This window comes from Centropristis striata, chromosome 12 (assembly GCF_030273125.1).
Source record: "Centropristis striata isolate RG_2023a ecotype Rhode Island chromosome 12, C.striata_1.0, whole genome shotgun sequence".
NCBI lineage: Eukaryota > Metazoa > Chordata > Actinopteri > Perciformes > Serranidae > Centropristis > Centropristis striata.
In genome coordinates, this window is record NC_081528.1 from 22,303,264 (window position 1) to 22,318,920 (window position 15,657).

A 15,657-nucleotide genomic window follows, 5' to 3' on the forward strand; every position below is an offset into this window, starting at 1 on the left:
TTGTTAAACGGGTTTAAACTTAGCCTTGTAACAAAAAATAAGCTTTTTGAAATTAGCTCCTTTTTCACATTTCTGTTTCCAGTCACACCCATATTTTGGAGAAGTCACTTCTTGTCACAGTCACATGACTGTCACCACACCAGTTTGTTGAGTATACGTCACTTAGGGATTTAAGGAGTTAAGGTGAAGCACAAAGCTAAAGAATATGGGAGATTCTAGAAGATTTAAGTGTTTGTTACACAGGTGTCACCATGGGTTCTTATGGGTTAAGACTGATGGCTTCTGAACTACGTGTATTGCCATTCTTTATCTCAGGGAAACGCCAGGAGAAACAAAATTCACGAAATCTGAACTATTTTGTCAAAAGTAGGGTATAAAGAACTACAGTTATGGACAAAAAATATTAGAGCATTATTTTCTTCAATTTCTTGTTCATTTTAATGCCTGGTACAACTAACAGTACATTTGTTTGGACAAATATAATGATAAAAATAGCTCATAAGAGTTTAAGAGCTGATATCTCGCCATTTTCAATGGTTTTCTTGATAATAATCATTTTTAAGAAAACCATGGAAAATGGCTTGATATCAGCTCTTAAACTCCTATGGGCTATTTTTATCATTATATTTGTCCAAACAATTAGTTGTACCAGGCATTAAAATGGACAAGAAGTTGAAGAAAGCAAGGCTGATCTAATAATTTTTTCCATGACTGTATACTTTATACAGGGTTCACCAAGGAGCAGCTTTCTTACAGTATTTGAGATATAAGCTATCACTGAAATTAGCTGATGTGAGTCCCTTCAGAGGCACAAGGAATTGAATTCATTAAATATTTAGATTTGGCCATTTTACAGCATATTTATTTATTTAGCATTAAATACTGATATGCTGAGATCCCTCTAAATATTGCTTGCCAGCTGCTACCATAACTGAATCGTCTTGTAATGAGCCAAATCAAATGCTGTTTGGGCTCCATTTAAAAGATTAATATCCACAAGAGCTCTTTGCAAGTTTAATAAACCGCAACTGAGAAAAAATAGAATTTCGAGCTAATATAATTTAATATAGCCTACAGAAAATTGAGGATACTGGCTTCTACAAGTTGATATACAAACCCTTGAAGGTGGTGACACGGTTGAGTTGGTGTCCTCAACCAGTTGTAGTTGGACAATGCAAAATGTGACAGTAATCAAAGAAAACACTTTTTTTCCCAAATCCAAACATTCAAATTTAATCACTCTTGATGACACAACAGATTGCATGATGGAATGCTTTAATAATTTCACACACACTGATTAATTGCAGGTTGATTTTGTCAGTTATAGAGTCTTAATTGATTCACTGATCTACCTTTACCTTTTTTCAAAATGGAGCAGCACACATTGAGAAAAGTGAGTCCATAAGTAACTCAGAAAAAAAAGATAGGGGAGTACATTAGTGTATAAAATGAACAGATATTCAGCCCATGCCCAGTTCAAAATAAAACAAAACAAGACACGAGTACATAAACTCAGAGAAGGCACCTCTGGCAAGAAAGAGTGATGTAAAATTGTAAGTGTTTGTATTTACTCAAAAATGTGTCAGTACTCAAAAATCAACATCAGCTATTTATAATATCATTCCATCTCAATATTAACAGCTAAATCAGTGATTGTGAAAATATTGTACTCGCTACATTTACTCATTTCTCTGATTCTCATATAAACAACACGGTCCTTAAATATATCACAGGCTATCTACATTTATTATTAAAATACAATATTATAAAGATAGAGAGAAAGCAGCATTGAAGTTTAACAGGAGTCTGTGATTCCCTTATGCGATATAGGTCTTGATCTTCTGTGTTATGGCACCACAGCAGATGGGGCACTTGATGAGTGACTCTGAACACTGCTTACAACTGACGAGATGACCACAGGGAATGAACACCATACAAATATCTCTGTCCATACATATTTTGCACGTTCTCTCCATCTGCAGCTTCCGTAGTTTCTCCAGTGGGTCCTCGTCTGGAAGAAAGATGGAAAAAGAAGGTTAAAATGTGTTTACTCATATTTAAATCACTGTTTTAGCAGCATTTGTTTATGTTAGTCCAACTCAGCATGCGGGAGGTAAACTACCTTTCTCCTGACTCTGGGCATTGGCACTCTCTGGCGTGCGGTTAAGACAATCCTCCATTAATGCTTCCAGGCTGGAGTAGTCTGAGCCTGTCCTGCTGATTTTCTCCAAGATGGTCTTTTCCACCACACTGGGCTCTAAGCCCATCCCTATGGCCTGCTGAGCCATGGCACACTGCAGCACCTCTGAAGTCAAACAGGAAACATCAGTGTACACAACTGCTTGATTTATTCACTTCCATTATTTTAACAATGTATGTGTTCAGATTGTCATTTTCTTTAGTTACAGGAGATGTTTCAAATTATTCTTAAATGCTCAAAAAAAGGAAATTAAAGTCCAAATAAGAAATGTTAATATTTACCATTCCCATGTCCCGAAAATCCATTCTGATGACTTGAAGCCTGGAAACAAACATGGCCACAGTTATTTCCAGAATAATGCAATTACAACAAATGCATGAGTGACATCAACAGGTAACAACATCTTTAATAATTATTAATTAAAGGATGTTTATTATATATATTTACATATACTTCATGTAACAACACGCCTTAAAGAACCAAATATTATCTATATATAATTTAAAAAGCATGTGTTCCTTTTAAATTAGTCCAACCCAAAACAAAATTTCCATATGTGCCACTAGCCAATGGATAGGCTAAATTTATTTTAAAGTGTATCTTGAAACAGCATTTACAGGCTCATATGTATGTGGAGTTATTGGTTGCTGTAATTGTTCCTTGTGTCTATACATGCTGCAAAGATATCTCCTCATCATGCACATGTGCCACATGTAAACACATGGTTAGACATCCATTTAAGCATATCGTTGGCCATGAAATGTGTTCATCAGGTTTCTCCAAGTCTTTGAGGATATCCGCTTTCTTGTGTACACAAGGTTTTCAAAATCAGTTTAATTGACAAAGTCAACAACAAGGCGGTTACTACAGCGCATGTGAAACACTGAATGCTTACAGCTCCATTTCGTCGTGGGTCTTGTAGCTGGATGTTGTTGACAAATTCTTGTCCTTTTTCTGTTAACAGGAAGCTGCATCTGATTAAAGAACAAACATATCATTGTCTTGAAACAAAACCAAATGCCACAACAAAAAGAAACATTTGTGTATACATATGTTAGGAAGGGGGACCATCATGGCTGTTCTTACCCAGGGTAGTGTTTTGCATGTTCTTCCCAAGGGTCTTCCTCAGGCTGCCAGCCTTTTAAACCTCCACCACAGCGGAAACACACCACCCTGTCTCCTTGCCCTGCAAGGACATACACGATTTTATCTTGCATTCATAGTTATGATCAAATACCTGAGAATCAGTTCATGCTTCCTAGGCAGTTACTCTACCTGAACTGTAAAAGCCAGCTCTGGCAAGCCTCTCATGGTCAATCTGGTGCTGTACACCTGCAAAGCTCCCAAGCCTCTCCTCCAAACTCCCCATATGGACATATGGAGTGTTTGCATGTTGTCTGCTGCCGAACCCCTCTTCCTCTGTACCCCCCTGGAATGGGACGTTGCCCACATCGTGCCCAAGGATGAAGAAGCAGTAGGGAAAGTGTTTGGTGTGTTCTCCCCAGCCGGTGTCCCCTGCTTCCCAGCCACCCAGCATGCCACCACAGCAGAAACACTGCACCCGGTCGCTCTCCCCCAAGTAGTAGAGGCCTGCTTGGGCCAGGTCTCTGGGTCTCACTGGAGCAGTAGAGGGCCAAGAAGAGAAAGTCTGAAGCCGGGCCTCCTCACTCTTCATGTGAGGGGCCATTGGGTAGGTGGACTCATCAACCACTTCTCCTGTTCTCAAGCGATATTCCATGTCTTCTGCTTCTTCATTGTAGGTGGAACCGTTTGTCAGTCTGGTATCATGAATCGGGTTGAAATTGGTGCGGTGGGTGCAGCTCAGAAACATGCATGATGGAGAAACCTGTAATAGTGGAGAAAGTATGATTCAGCTATTTAAAGCAGGATGAAAAGTTAAAAAATAATCCAGTTTGTTTTTCATAACTGTTCTGACTACCTCTTTATGCCTCTCTACAGGTGTGTCCCCCCTGCACCAGTTTTCCACAGTCTTCTGGCAGCTGAAACAGCAGACACGATCGGCCTGGCCAGTGAAGTAGAAGCCAGCCCTGGCCAGCCTTTCTGCTGATACCTGCTGGGCCAGGTTGGAGCCTCGGAATGAGTCCAGGCGATTGTTCATCAGGGAGAAATCCATCATGTGATCTGATTCCAAATTACCGTCATCCATGATAGAACCAGGCAGGAAACTGCTGAATGGACTAATTTGAGCGTCAGATTGTCTAAAGACAAAACAGAAAGAAAAAAATATGTTGTTGGTATTAGTTGCATATACACTTTGAAGTTAAGCAAATGTCGAAAAGTAGTTAGAAATTGATCAGTTCATTAGCTGAAAGGATGTACGTGTCTGCATCAGGAAGCCGAATAGCCCACAGTGTCACTGTGCCTTTAAGAGAAGGAGCCAACTGTAATCACATGGAGGCATTGGATATTCCATGTGAGGGATGGGCACCAGAGACTCAGGACTGCCAGCGGGCTCAGTGCGCTGCAATACACTCATATTGCGAAGGGTGTATCCCTTTGCAACCAAACACAGCACACTCTGCCAAATGACTACTCTTTAAGGATGATATAAGACAATCAAGCATATACTAATACTCAAATAGGTCTAATATAATGTAATAAAGAAAATACAACAAAAGATCAACATTATAGAGTTGTGGCTTTGTATTTCAGTAAGCAAAGATACGTGATGTGTGTTAGTAACAAGGGAAATTATGTCGCAACACATCATGGGAGGCATTCCACACCTCTCGTATACATATTTTCCCAGAGGGTGGAACTTTAATGTTTCTGCCACTGCACTGGTGTCAATCAGCTTAAGGTTTTCATTCTCAACTCTATTGCACTGAACAGATGCCATACACTGATTAAGCCTCATCATAGTAGCAAATAACGTATGCAGTGTAAAATATGCATTATGTTTTCCTTGCAATTTTGTATTGGAAGTTAAAGTAAACTGCACTAAATCTCTGAACACTACAATTCAACAGTAGAAAACAACTTTAAACTAACTAACTAACTGACTGACTAACCTACTGTGTAGACACAGTATATCAGCATTGATTAAGCAACAGTTGATCTACTCCTGTCCTTATGATAGCATATTTACTTTATTGAAGGGAGAAGCTTCTGAACTTTGAACTTCTTTACGTGTCGGCATTCTTTCAAGAAAACAATCACCAGATCAATAGCAAAATTTAGGTATAAATGTGTTGTTTATGTATAAAAACAAAAGGCAGCATTTGTAAATAATATTGGCTAGATCTGCATTCGGTCCAAACTGTTTCGTACAGAGTCTGAAGATCATGGCGTTAGGTGTTTAACCATGTGATTGCAAGTCATAACACAGGCATCGACGTTATTTTCATTTATATTAACCGTGAGACTGTTGAACTGGCCTCGCAAACTCCAGAAAGGTCTCGCAGCTTAGCGTTAAACAATAGGAATACAACAGCCCCATAGTTTATGGTAGGTAAACACAGCAAACTGCTGCTTGCATCTGACAGCTGACACCTCGCTAACTAGACACGCACTGTGTTAGCTTAGTACTCAGCAGAATATAGCAACAAAATGAGCTAAAAGTACGCCATTCAGTAACGCTGATGTGTGGTGACAGCCGTTTTGGACTTTGACCAGTGCTCTTGAGTTATGATGTTAATGTTAGATCTAATCAAACCCAACGCTAGCTACAACGTTAGCTAGCTACGCTAGCTCGTCTACTCTACATAACGTTAGGTCAAAAAGTTACTTGAAAAAAACTAAAATGCAAAACTTGAGTAATTACCTTAGAGTATCTTACAGACAGCTCTTCAGTCTCTAATATCAGTCAGTCTTTGGTGCGAACACCGCCCACAGAGAATGCGCTGATTAAAGAGAGCACTTTATATCTGACGTGACCTCACTTAGTTTCAGGAAGTGAAAACAAGCATTGCGCACCTCGCAGTGCGCAGCCCAGCTGACCACTGTTGTGACGTCAGGGAAATAGAGAGTTTCGCGGGGTTAAGTGGGCTTTCCCAACAAAACCCCAAGTTTACCGGTTCAATAATTTATAAGAAATACAATCTCAGTAAATTATAATATCATAGAAAAAGTATATGTCAGTAATTCAATTCAAAAAGTGAAAATAAAACATTATATAGGTCCATTACACACTGAAACATTTCATGTCTTAATTTATTTAATTTCTTCTAATTATAATGATTATGGCTTACATTTAATGAAGACCTTAAATTTAGTTTCCCCAAAATATTTAATATTACAAAAGACCAATTTTAAAAAGTATGTTTAATATGGAAATGTTAAAACTTGGTTGGGGCTATTTGACTTGAACTACTGGAAATGGACTTTTCCATCATATTCTAATTCATTGAGATGCACCTGTATATGTGGTGCTTGTGTTACACAGCATGTTCACATCTGTGATGGACACTACATTTAGCTTCGGAAAAAAATATTCTACATCTTCTCCACTACACACTTATCTGACAACCATACATTGGAGATAAAGCTTTAAAAAGAAACCCTTTAAGTTATAAAAAATAACCACCATAAAATGGCTCATAGCACTTTCATCCTAAGCTTTAAAACAAAAAAAAACCTTGCTTAATGTTTTTGCCTGAATAATAATTCAATTGTATATAGTCATGTAATGTCAACAGGTGATTTTGGTGGCATGGTGGTTACTTTTAATTTTATACTGAGTAAGTTTTGACAAGAATTATATATATTTAAGTTAGTACTTTAGTAAATATCTATACAATGTGGTATTGCTACTTTTAAGTAAATTACAGAATTTGTTGCACCACTATTTCTAGTGAGCATGTTTAATATTAGCACATTAACACACATTATTTCAGTCTAAAGAAAGTAGGACTAGGGTGATCAGACATGCTTTAAAAGTTATCAACTACATTACTTGCATAAAACAATGAATGAATGTGCTCTGATCCTTTAGGTGCAGTCAGAAGCATGGGTGCTGCTTCTTGTAGGAAAACTGTTATAAGGTGAGCAATGCCAGAGTATTATAATTTACACAAGAATAGTAGCAGTAAGTGGAGAATTCTGTCTGAAATAGGCGGGCAATGGCAGGCTTAACCCAAGTGTACATCCAGTGAGTCACATTTGTGTGCATATGACCATGTGGATATTTACATGTAAGAAGTAAATAGCAAACCTTATTTGAAATAAAATTGGCAGTGGCTTGACACCGGACTGATCTTGTTTAACACTATATCAAAGGTCACTGTCTGTGACAGACACTACTCAACATTAAAAGGGGTTTTACCAATTAAAATATTTAAACATTTTGATAATGTGGCAGCTTCCTTCTACAACAGTTTTGGTTCACTCTGTGTTCCTTTTACTTGCACAATACAGTTGTTGCAGCAAAAACGCTCTTAAAACCCACTGACAGCAGACAGACAAATTTGGTGAAAATAATTGAATATTTAGCACCTAAAGAGCCAAATATTTCCCTAAGGAGTTGGCCAGAAACACAACTTAAAATGAATGAGTAACAACAATATTTGCTGGATTCAATGCTTGTACAACAGATACATACAGTACATGCCAAAAGTTTGGACACAACTTCTCATTCAATGTGTTTCCTTTATTTTCATGACTATTTACATTGTAGATTCATCAAAACTATTAATGAACGCATGTGGAATTATGTACTTAACAAAAAAGTGTGAAATAACTGAAAACATGTCTTATATTCTAGTTTCTTCAAAGTAGCCACCCTTTGCTCTGATTACTCCTTTGCACACTCTTGGCATTCTCTTGATGAGCTTCAAGAGGTAGTCACCTGAAATGGTTTTCCAACAGTCTTGAAGGAGTTCCCAGAGATGCTTAGCACTTGTTGGCCCTTTTGCCTTCACTCTGCGGTCCAGCTCACCCCAAACCATCTCGATTGGGTTCAGGTGCGGTGACTGTGGAGGCCAGGTCATCTAGCGCAGCACTCAATCACTCTCCTTCTTGGTCAAATAGCCCTTACACAGCCTGGGGGTGTGTTTGGGGTCATTGTCCTGATGAAAAATAAATTATGGTCCAACTAAATGCAAACCGGATGGGATGGCATGTCGCGTCGCTGCAGGATGCTGTGGTAGCCATGCTGGTTCAGTATGCCTTCAATTTTGAATAAATCCTTTTAAATAAAAACCTTTTCTGCGTTGCACAAAGACACTGTGGTTGGAACCAAAGATCTCAAATTTGGACTCATCAGACCAAAGCACAGATTTCCACTGGTCTAATGTCCATTCCTTGCGTTTCTTGGCCCAAACAAATCTTTTCTGCTTGTTGCCTCTTCTTAGCAGTGGTTTCCTAGTAGCTACTTGACCATGAAGGCCTGATTCGCGCAGTTGTTCTAGAGATGTGTCTGCTGCTAGAACTCTGTCTGCCATTTATCTGGTCTCTAATCTGAACTGCTGTTAACTTGCGATTTCTGAGGCTGGTGACTCGGATGAATTTATCCTCAGCAGCAGAGGTGACTCTTGGTCTTCCTTTCCTGGGGCGGTCCTCATGTGAGCCAGTTTCGTTGTAGCGCTTGATGGTTTTTGCGACTGCACTTGGGGACACATTCAAAGTTTTCGCAATTTTTCCGGACAGACTGCGCTTTATTTCTTGAAGTAATGATGGCCACTAGTTTCTCTTTACTTAGCTGATTGGTTCTTCCCATAATATGAATTCTAACAGTTGTCCAATAGGGCTGTCAGCTGTGTATCAACCTGAATTCTGCACAACACAACTGATGGTCCCAACCCCATTAATAAGGGAAAAAATTCCACTAATTAACCCTGACAAGGCACACCTGTAAAGTGAAAACCATTTCAGGCGACTACCTCATAAAGCTCATTGAGAGAACACCAAGGGTTTGCAGCGCTATCAAAACAGCAAATGGTGGCTACTTTGAGGAATATAAAATACAAGACATGTTTTCAGTTATTTCACACTTTTTTGTTAAGTACATAATTCCATATGTGTTCATTCATAGTTTTGATGCCTTCAGTGAGAATCTACAATGTAAATAGTCATGAAAATAAAGAAAACGCATTGAATGAGAAGGTGTCTCCAAACTTTTGGCATGTACTGTACATCCTAAACATAATTTATTAACAGACTGAACACAGATTTTTATTTGGTCATTGTTGCAACACATTGAACTTAAAAAGAAAGAGATCATAAGAAAATAGGCTGAAGTGTTGAATAAATCAGACTTAGTGCACAACAGTGTTTTTTGACCAGACATCTAAGGTCTGAGCAGTTTTACTGCTCCATCTGACGAGCTGATAACGAGGCAGTACAGTCCAAGCTTTCTCCCCGACACCATCCTCCACCGGTTACACATCTGAATGTATCACACCAGGTCGCTCAGGGAGGACTGACTGGGATCAGAATTCTCATTATGTAACTTGCGATTGGTGGGAATTGGAGGTGGAGCATGACCTGTAGGTCAGTAAGTCAGTGAATCATCCCTCCACGATCCGACGAAGTATGTTGCCCAAACCGCCCTTGGCTAGCTGAAGCGGGGTCTTCTCCTCCTTGTTCTCAATGTAGATGCTGGCGCCATGTTCCACCAGCACCTTGGCTGCTTCCACGCGCTCCTCATCGCACGCCAGATGGCTGGTAAAAGAAATACAGGAAGTAATGTTAATGCAAAAATGCTTTACTGAATTTCATTGGAAGTAATGTTAAGGAAGTAATGTTAATGCAAAAATGCTTTACTGAATTTCATTCACCACCATTATATTAGGACAGAGGTTAAAGTGGTAGAAATATATAAAAGCAAATGTATCAGCACAAATAGATACCACTAAAGCAAACAGGATTTTTTATTTTTTTATTTTGGTGAATTGACCCTTAAAAACGTATAAGTTATTTCCATGGTCTAGGAAAGTTCCTTCAATACTTTCTCTCAAAAACTAGACACTACAGAAGTCTAGACTTGTGACATCATAAGGTATAGTTCCCCAGGGAACTAGCTGGGTAGTTCCCAATTTTAGCCTACCACATTACACCGAAACTGTGTGTTGGTGGTTTGTGCCAGCAGCCTCTACGTTGTATGAGACAAATAAATACTTATAAAAAAATACTTATTCACACATACAGTGCTGTGTTGCCCTGTGAGTCTTGGATGTTAGTTGAGGCGCTATGTTTGAGGAGCAGCTGGATGAGCCGGTGGTTGCCCTTGGCAGATGCTCTGTGAAGGGGAGTGGACTCATACTTGTCAGTGACATTGGGGTCTGCTCCGTTTTCCAATAATAGCTGGGCGATCTATAAGGAAGGGAAAGCTGTGTTACTCACAAGTCATTGACAAAAAAAAACTTTTTAATTCAGTGACTTCCCATTTATGTTAGTACACATTTTCAGATCCTGTTTTGGTGTTGTTTATTGTTCCTGTTTGTTGTTTTTGGTCACGCCTTAGGTTATTTTCTACGGAAACGTGTTGCTGCCACACACAAAAAAAGGGGGGGGGCTCAGTATCACGTTATACTGTGATTAGTTTCACATCACGTTATAACGTGAAACTACCACATTGTCATTTTTTCAAGATAAAAAAGGAGCATGCATGGATGGATGGATGGATGGATGGATGGATGGATGGATGGATGGATGGATGGATGGATGGATGGATGGATGGATGGATGGATGGATGGATGGATGGATGGATGGATGGATGGATGGATGGATGGATGGATGGATGGATGGATGGATGGATCGATCCTGCGCATTCGAGCCACAGCCGACTGCGCATAGGAATGTTGCATTACAAAATCCTTCTCAGAGTATGCATACTGATAAAAAAATATATCATGCACTGTGCCTAATAACTAGAATTTCGTCATGTCTAAAACCAAGCTTAAAGTAGAATTTAATTGCTGCTACTGGATCCCTTGGGATAAATAAAGTATCTATCCATTCTTGCTTCTATGCATCTATTCTTGCTCGTTTCGCTTTGTTATCATGAAATAACGTGAAATTATCGCGTTACAACATGAAAAGATTATCATCATGAAATGAAACTATCATTAAAACGTGAAACTTATCACATGATACTGAGCCTTTTTTTTAGTGTGGCAGCAATACGTTTCCATACCTTCCAACAATGCTCATTACATATAGAAAAGAAAACTTGAATTTAAGACATACAATAGTGCAAGAGCATCTAAATACAAATATATATATGCATAGGCAGCATTGCAAATTAATGAAATTAATGTAAACACAATATAAACACGAATGTAGTAATGGAAATCAATAAATATATACAGAGGTGTAAACAGTACATAAGGTAAAGTGACAGTGATGACCTCGGAGCTCAAGAGTTTACAAGTCTTATGGCCTGTGAGATGAAGCCGTTCCTGAGCCTGGTGAAGCAGGACCGGATGCTGCTGTACCGTCTGCCAGAGAGCAGCAGGCAGAACAGTTTGTGGCTGAGGAGCTTGGCATCTCTAATTATCCTTTTGGCTTGCTTCGCCGGGTGTAGAGGTCCTCCATGGCTGACAGCTCCGTCTCGCTGATGTTCAGTTTTCATCAGCCTCTGTAGAGTTGACATGCTAAACCTCCTCAGCCTGTGGTGGAAGAACAACCATTGTCTCGCTGTCCATGTGTTAGTGTTGGTGCGGGGAGTCCAGGTCAGGTCCTCACTTTCTACCAAGGCAGATCAAGGGCCAGTTCGCAGCCAGTGCTTAATCTAAATAATCTAATCTTAATCTAATCTTAATACCGAATTTCCCTTCGGGGATGAATAAAGTAATCTATCCATCTATCTCAAACCAGTTCCTCTTGTTTTGACAGCCAAAGAACGGGTCTCGCCAGGAAAACTGGTTCCAGAGCAGCAACAACTCTTCTTGAACTACAAAGCCCTTATATCAGGGACTGGGGGCAGGATAATCACGACCAAGAAGACCAACGAAAAAAACAGAGCTTCACTCTGGATGCAAATGCAAAGCAGTGATTCATGGAGGAGACAAACAGTTTCCTCGCAGTATGGTTCTCAACAAAAGTCCAAAATAAACTTAAGCATCGAGAATAAAGCCGGTGTTTGAGCAAATACAGCAATGGAGTCCACCATTGTTGTTATTATGCTTGAAGTTGGTGCAAGCATATCTGGGAGAGCGGAGACGTATACAGTGACCTAATGACATGGCTCTCTAGCCTGAGGAAAATCAAACACGTTCTGAGAATGTTCGCAAGTTGAACCAACTGTGAATCAGCACCAGAACCAGCCCAGCACTAGAACTAGGTTTGCGTTGGTTGAAAAGGGGTAACTGATGTTAACACTGTGGAACCTGAAGCTGCTGTCTATCTCCACCATGGTCCCGTTGATAGTGATGGGGGTGTGTCCTTCTCACTGTTGCTTTCAGTCTACAATCAGCTCCCTAGTTCTGCTGACATTGAGACAGAGGTGGTTGTCTTTGCAAGGCTCTGACCTTGTCTCTGTTGGCCGTATCTCTGTCAGTGATCAGGCTGATGGCGATCTTGATGTCAGCAAACTTGATGATGGTGTTGGAGCTGTGGGTGGCCACTTAGTTGTGTGTTAACAGGGAGTAGAGGACAGGGCTGAGTACAGAGCTGAACTCTAGTCAATGAAAGCAGGATTGCAATTGAATGAACTGCCAACCAATGTCATAGTGGTGTTAAATACTGAACTCTAGTCGATCAACAGCATGTGTTCCTCTGGTCCAGGAGGGAGAGGGCCAGGGTGGTGATGTTGTCCGTAGATCTATCTGGTCTGTGTGAACTTGAAGTGGATCCAGTGAGTCAGGGAGGGTTCAAAGCTTCAGGATGGTGGAGTGCTAATGGGCTGTAGCCAAACAGGCAAAGGTGATTCGTCTTTTTTGGGACAGGGACAATGTTGGTCTTCTTGAAACACATGATGACAACAGACTGGAGCAGTAAGAAGAGATCCACCTAAACCTTGAGAGCTCCACCATGGGTACTATTGGGTCCAGGTGCTTTACACGGAATAATCTCTTTTAAAGACCTGCAAGCATCTGCCCAGGATATTACCAGCGGGCAGGGGTCCTGACGTCTCTGTTTCCTCAGCCAAGAAGTACAAGTTGACGTGTGAAATTACTGATTTTAAAGTTACTGATTTTATCCAGTAAATAAATTTATAATTTAGACATCTAGTGTTTATGTGACTTTCTGCATGTTGTCGCCCTCTGCAGTGGGGAGGGATGTACAGCAAAGACATCAGAGTCATTTTTTTGTGTGTTCCAATTCCATATTAAATGCTAATTTCCTTCAGTATACTACATAACAAAACACTAGTCTAACTGCACAGAAATAATATTATGTAACACCTTGTAGCCATATTTAACCATTTGGATTGATTTCTATGTATGTAAATAAATATAAATATATAAATAAAATAAATAAAAAAATGTGTGGACTTTCCTCAAACAGTAGCTGAGAAAATTCACCTACAGACCTATATCCTGGGCACCCCAGCCCAAAAGAAAAGGCATAAGGTACCTGGGAGGCAGTTTTACACACTACAATCATATACACTGTTAACATACTGTAACTTATAGCAAAGACTGAGAACAGAAACCTTACTTTAACTGCTTGTATAGCTTAACACACAAGTCCTTGACAGTTGATAATATATAAAATACAGACATGTCTTATTAACTTCTTCACCTGATTTCTTCGCATGATTATAGGTTGGCCCATACTCTGTTTTCTTCAAAGTTCAGGACAAAGACCGAATATAAAGGTAGGAACCTTACCTCATATCTATCTTTAGAGGCAGCATAGTGGAGAGGGGTGCATCCATTTTGATTTACTGAATTCAGCTGAGCTCCTTTGGATATTAGAGATCTCACTATGTCGTCTCTGCCTGCAGATGCTGCAATGTGAAGAGGGCTCCATGAAGCCTGCGAAGGAACACGTCACATGTAGTCAATTCAGATTACTCAATATTGTGTCAGTTCACATTCTAGGGATCAGCACTTTTATTTATAAATAAATAATTTTACATCAGTATAACACTGAAACAGCCATCATTACCTCAAATTCATCGACATTACAAATAACATTTGACTTTCTTTATCCTGCAGTGGGGAAATTTACTTGACACAGCAGACACACAGATATAGAAAACAGAATAAAGAATATAAAAAAATAAAACATACATGCATTCTATACATACTTTTCTGCTATTTGGCATTTATTATTAATACTTTTGTGTTTGTTTGTTTTCCTTAAAGTACTTTGCATTTTGCAGATATTGTACTTTGGAAAAAAATTATATTTCCGCATGTTAAATTGTTTAAATCACATGATTTACACATTTACATAAGAAAAAAAATATTATGGAAACATTCTTTATACTGATATTGTGTTGCTCTAGTATTATTACTACTACATTATATTGAATGGTGACCCTATCTAACTTACTGTGTAAGTCTATCACCATAGAGAACAAAAATACTGCATAGAAAATTTTACAAAATGTAGTTTTTATAACATTTTTTATAGATTTTATTGATTTTTATCAAAACAAAAACATAAACAACATATAAGTGCTCTCTGTATTCACAAAGATATCGCAACAGATAAACCACCACCCAAACCAAAATTATTTCAAGTACCTCACGACTGACCTCACTCCAAAAAATAAAAATAAAAAAATAAAAGGGAGAAGAAGAAAAAAAAGAAAAAGGGGTCTCAGTCACACTCACCCCCAGCTGTTGTATCAAAGTAAAATTAGAAATTATACAAATACACCAGACAATAACAGGGTGGATGACGTTAATAAGAATGAATTATGAATTGATAAAATCAAAAGGAAATTAAGAGTAAAAGTAAATTTCATATACCTAAATAAAGTAAATGAAACCATCAGTACAATATATATATATATATATAGATATAGACAGACAGACAGACAGACACACACACACACACACACACACACACACACACACACACACACACACACACACACACAATAAGGCCTACATCATCTTGCAGATTCACTTCAACTCCCATGTCGAGCAGAAACTCCACAATGTTGGTGTGTCCAGCAGAACAGGCCCAGTGCAGGGCGGTTCTGCGGTCCTGAAATTACAGAAATGTGTGGTTGAAATTGTTGAAAACTTCACTTGCTTCCCATCTTTGCACATTTAAAAGCATGTATTCTTACCTGGTCCGTTTTACAGGCAAGCGTTTTATCTGACAGAATGCACTCTTTTAATTCCTCAAACTGTCCCGTGTAAGCAAAGTTACAGACCTCCACGTTTGATACAGAACCCTCCATTGTTAAATATACTTTAAATTCAACAAATATAACAACAGCTAGTCAAGTGGAGATGCTCAGGAGCTGCTTCGTTTCAGGTTTGAACCAGAGGAGCAATGACTCAGGAAATTATGAACGCCACTTCCGCATGGGTTATCTTTCCTCTTCAAAATAAAATACTACCAGTGACATCGCCTGGCAATGCGACTAA

General features: G+C 39.1%; 2 protein-coding genes across 2 annotated transcripts; both read right to left on the bottom strand.

Annotated features, from left to right (window-relative positions):
- Nucleotides 1-1,219: 1,219 nt before the first annotated feature.
- On the bottom strand, nt 1,220-6,296 carry xiap (X-linked inhibitor of apoptosis). Its single transcript, XM_059346032.1, has 8 exons — nt 5,985-6,296; nt 4,140-4,419; nt 3,476-4,046; nt 3,287-3,386; nt 3,096-3,174; nt 2,482-2,521; nt 2,123-2,305; nt 1,220-2,011 (listed from the first exon to the last, which is right to left on the bottom strand). The coding sequence occupies exons 2-8, from the start codon at nt 4,365-4,367 to the stop codon at nt 1,818-1,820; spliced, it is 1,395 nt and encodes a 464-aa protein (XP_059202015.1). The 5' UTR covers nt 4,368-4,419; nt 5,985-6,296; the 3' UTR covers nt 1,220-1,817.
- Nucleotides 6,297-9,305: 3,009 nt separating this feature from the next.
- Nucleotides 9,306-15,552, bottom strand: psmd10 (proteasome 26S subunit, non-ATPase 10). The gene is made up of 5 exons (XM_059346033.1): nt 15,354-15,552; nt 15,170-15,268; nt 13,936-14,082; nt 10,305-10,471; nt 9,306-9,820 (listed from the first exon to the last, which is right to left on the bottom strand). The coding sequence occupies exons 1-5, from the start codon at nt 15,465-15,467 to the stop codon at nt 9,667-9,669; spliced, it is 681 nt and encodes a 226-aa protein (XP_059202016.1). The 5' UTR covers nt 15,468-15,552; the 3' UTR covers nt 9,306-9,666.
- Nucleotides 15,553-15,657: the final 105 nt, after the last annotated feature.

Excerpts from the sequence above, each read along its gene's own strand:
- xiap (XM_059346032.1), bottom strand. The coding sequence starts at position 4,367 with ATGGATGACGGTAATTTGGAATCAGATCACATGATGGATTTCTCCCTG. Across the intron at positions 3,387-3,475 it reads AGCTGGCTTTTACAGTTCAG|GGCAAGGAGACAGGGTGGTG; the intron begins GTAGAGTAACTG and ends ATGTCCTTGCAG. Across the intron at positions 3,175-3,286 it reads CATGCAAAACACTACCCTGG|ATGCAGCTTCCTGTTAACAG; the intron begins GTAAGAACAGCC and ends TTCTTTAATCAG.
- psmd10 (XM_059346033.1), bottom strand. The coding sequence starts at position 15,467 with ATGGAGGGTTCTGTATCAAACGTGGAGGTCTGTAACTTTGCTTACACG. Across the intron at positions 15,269-15,353 it reads TTGCCTGTAAAACGGACCAG|GACCGCAGAACCGCCCTGCA; the intron begins GTAAGAATACAT and ends CTGTAATTTCAG. Across the intron at positions 10,472-13,935 it reads CCTCTAAAGATAGATATGAG|ATCGCCCAGCTATTATTGGA; the intron begins GTAAGGTTCCTA and ends CCTTCCTTATAG.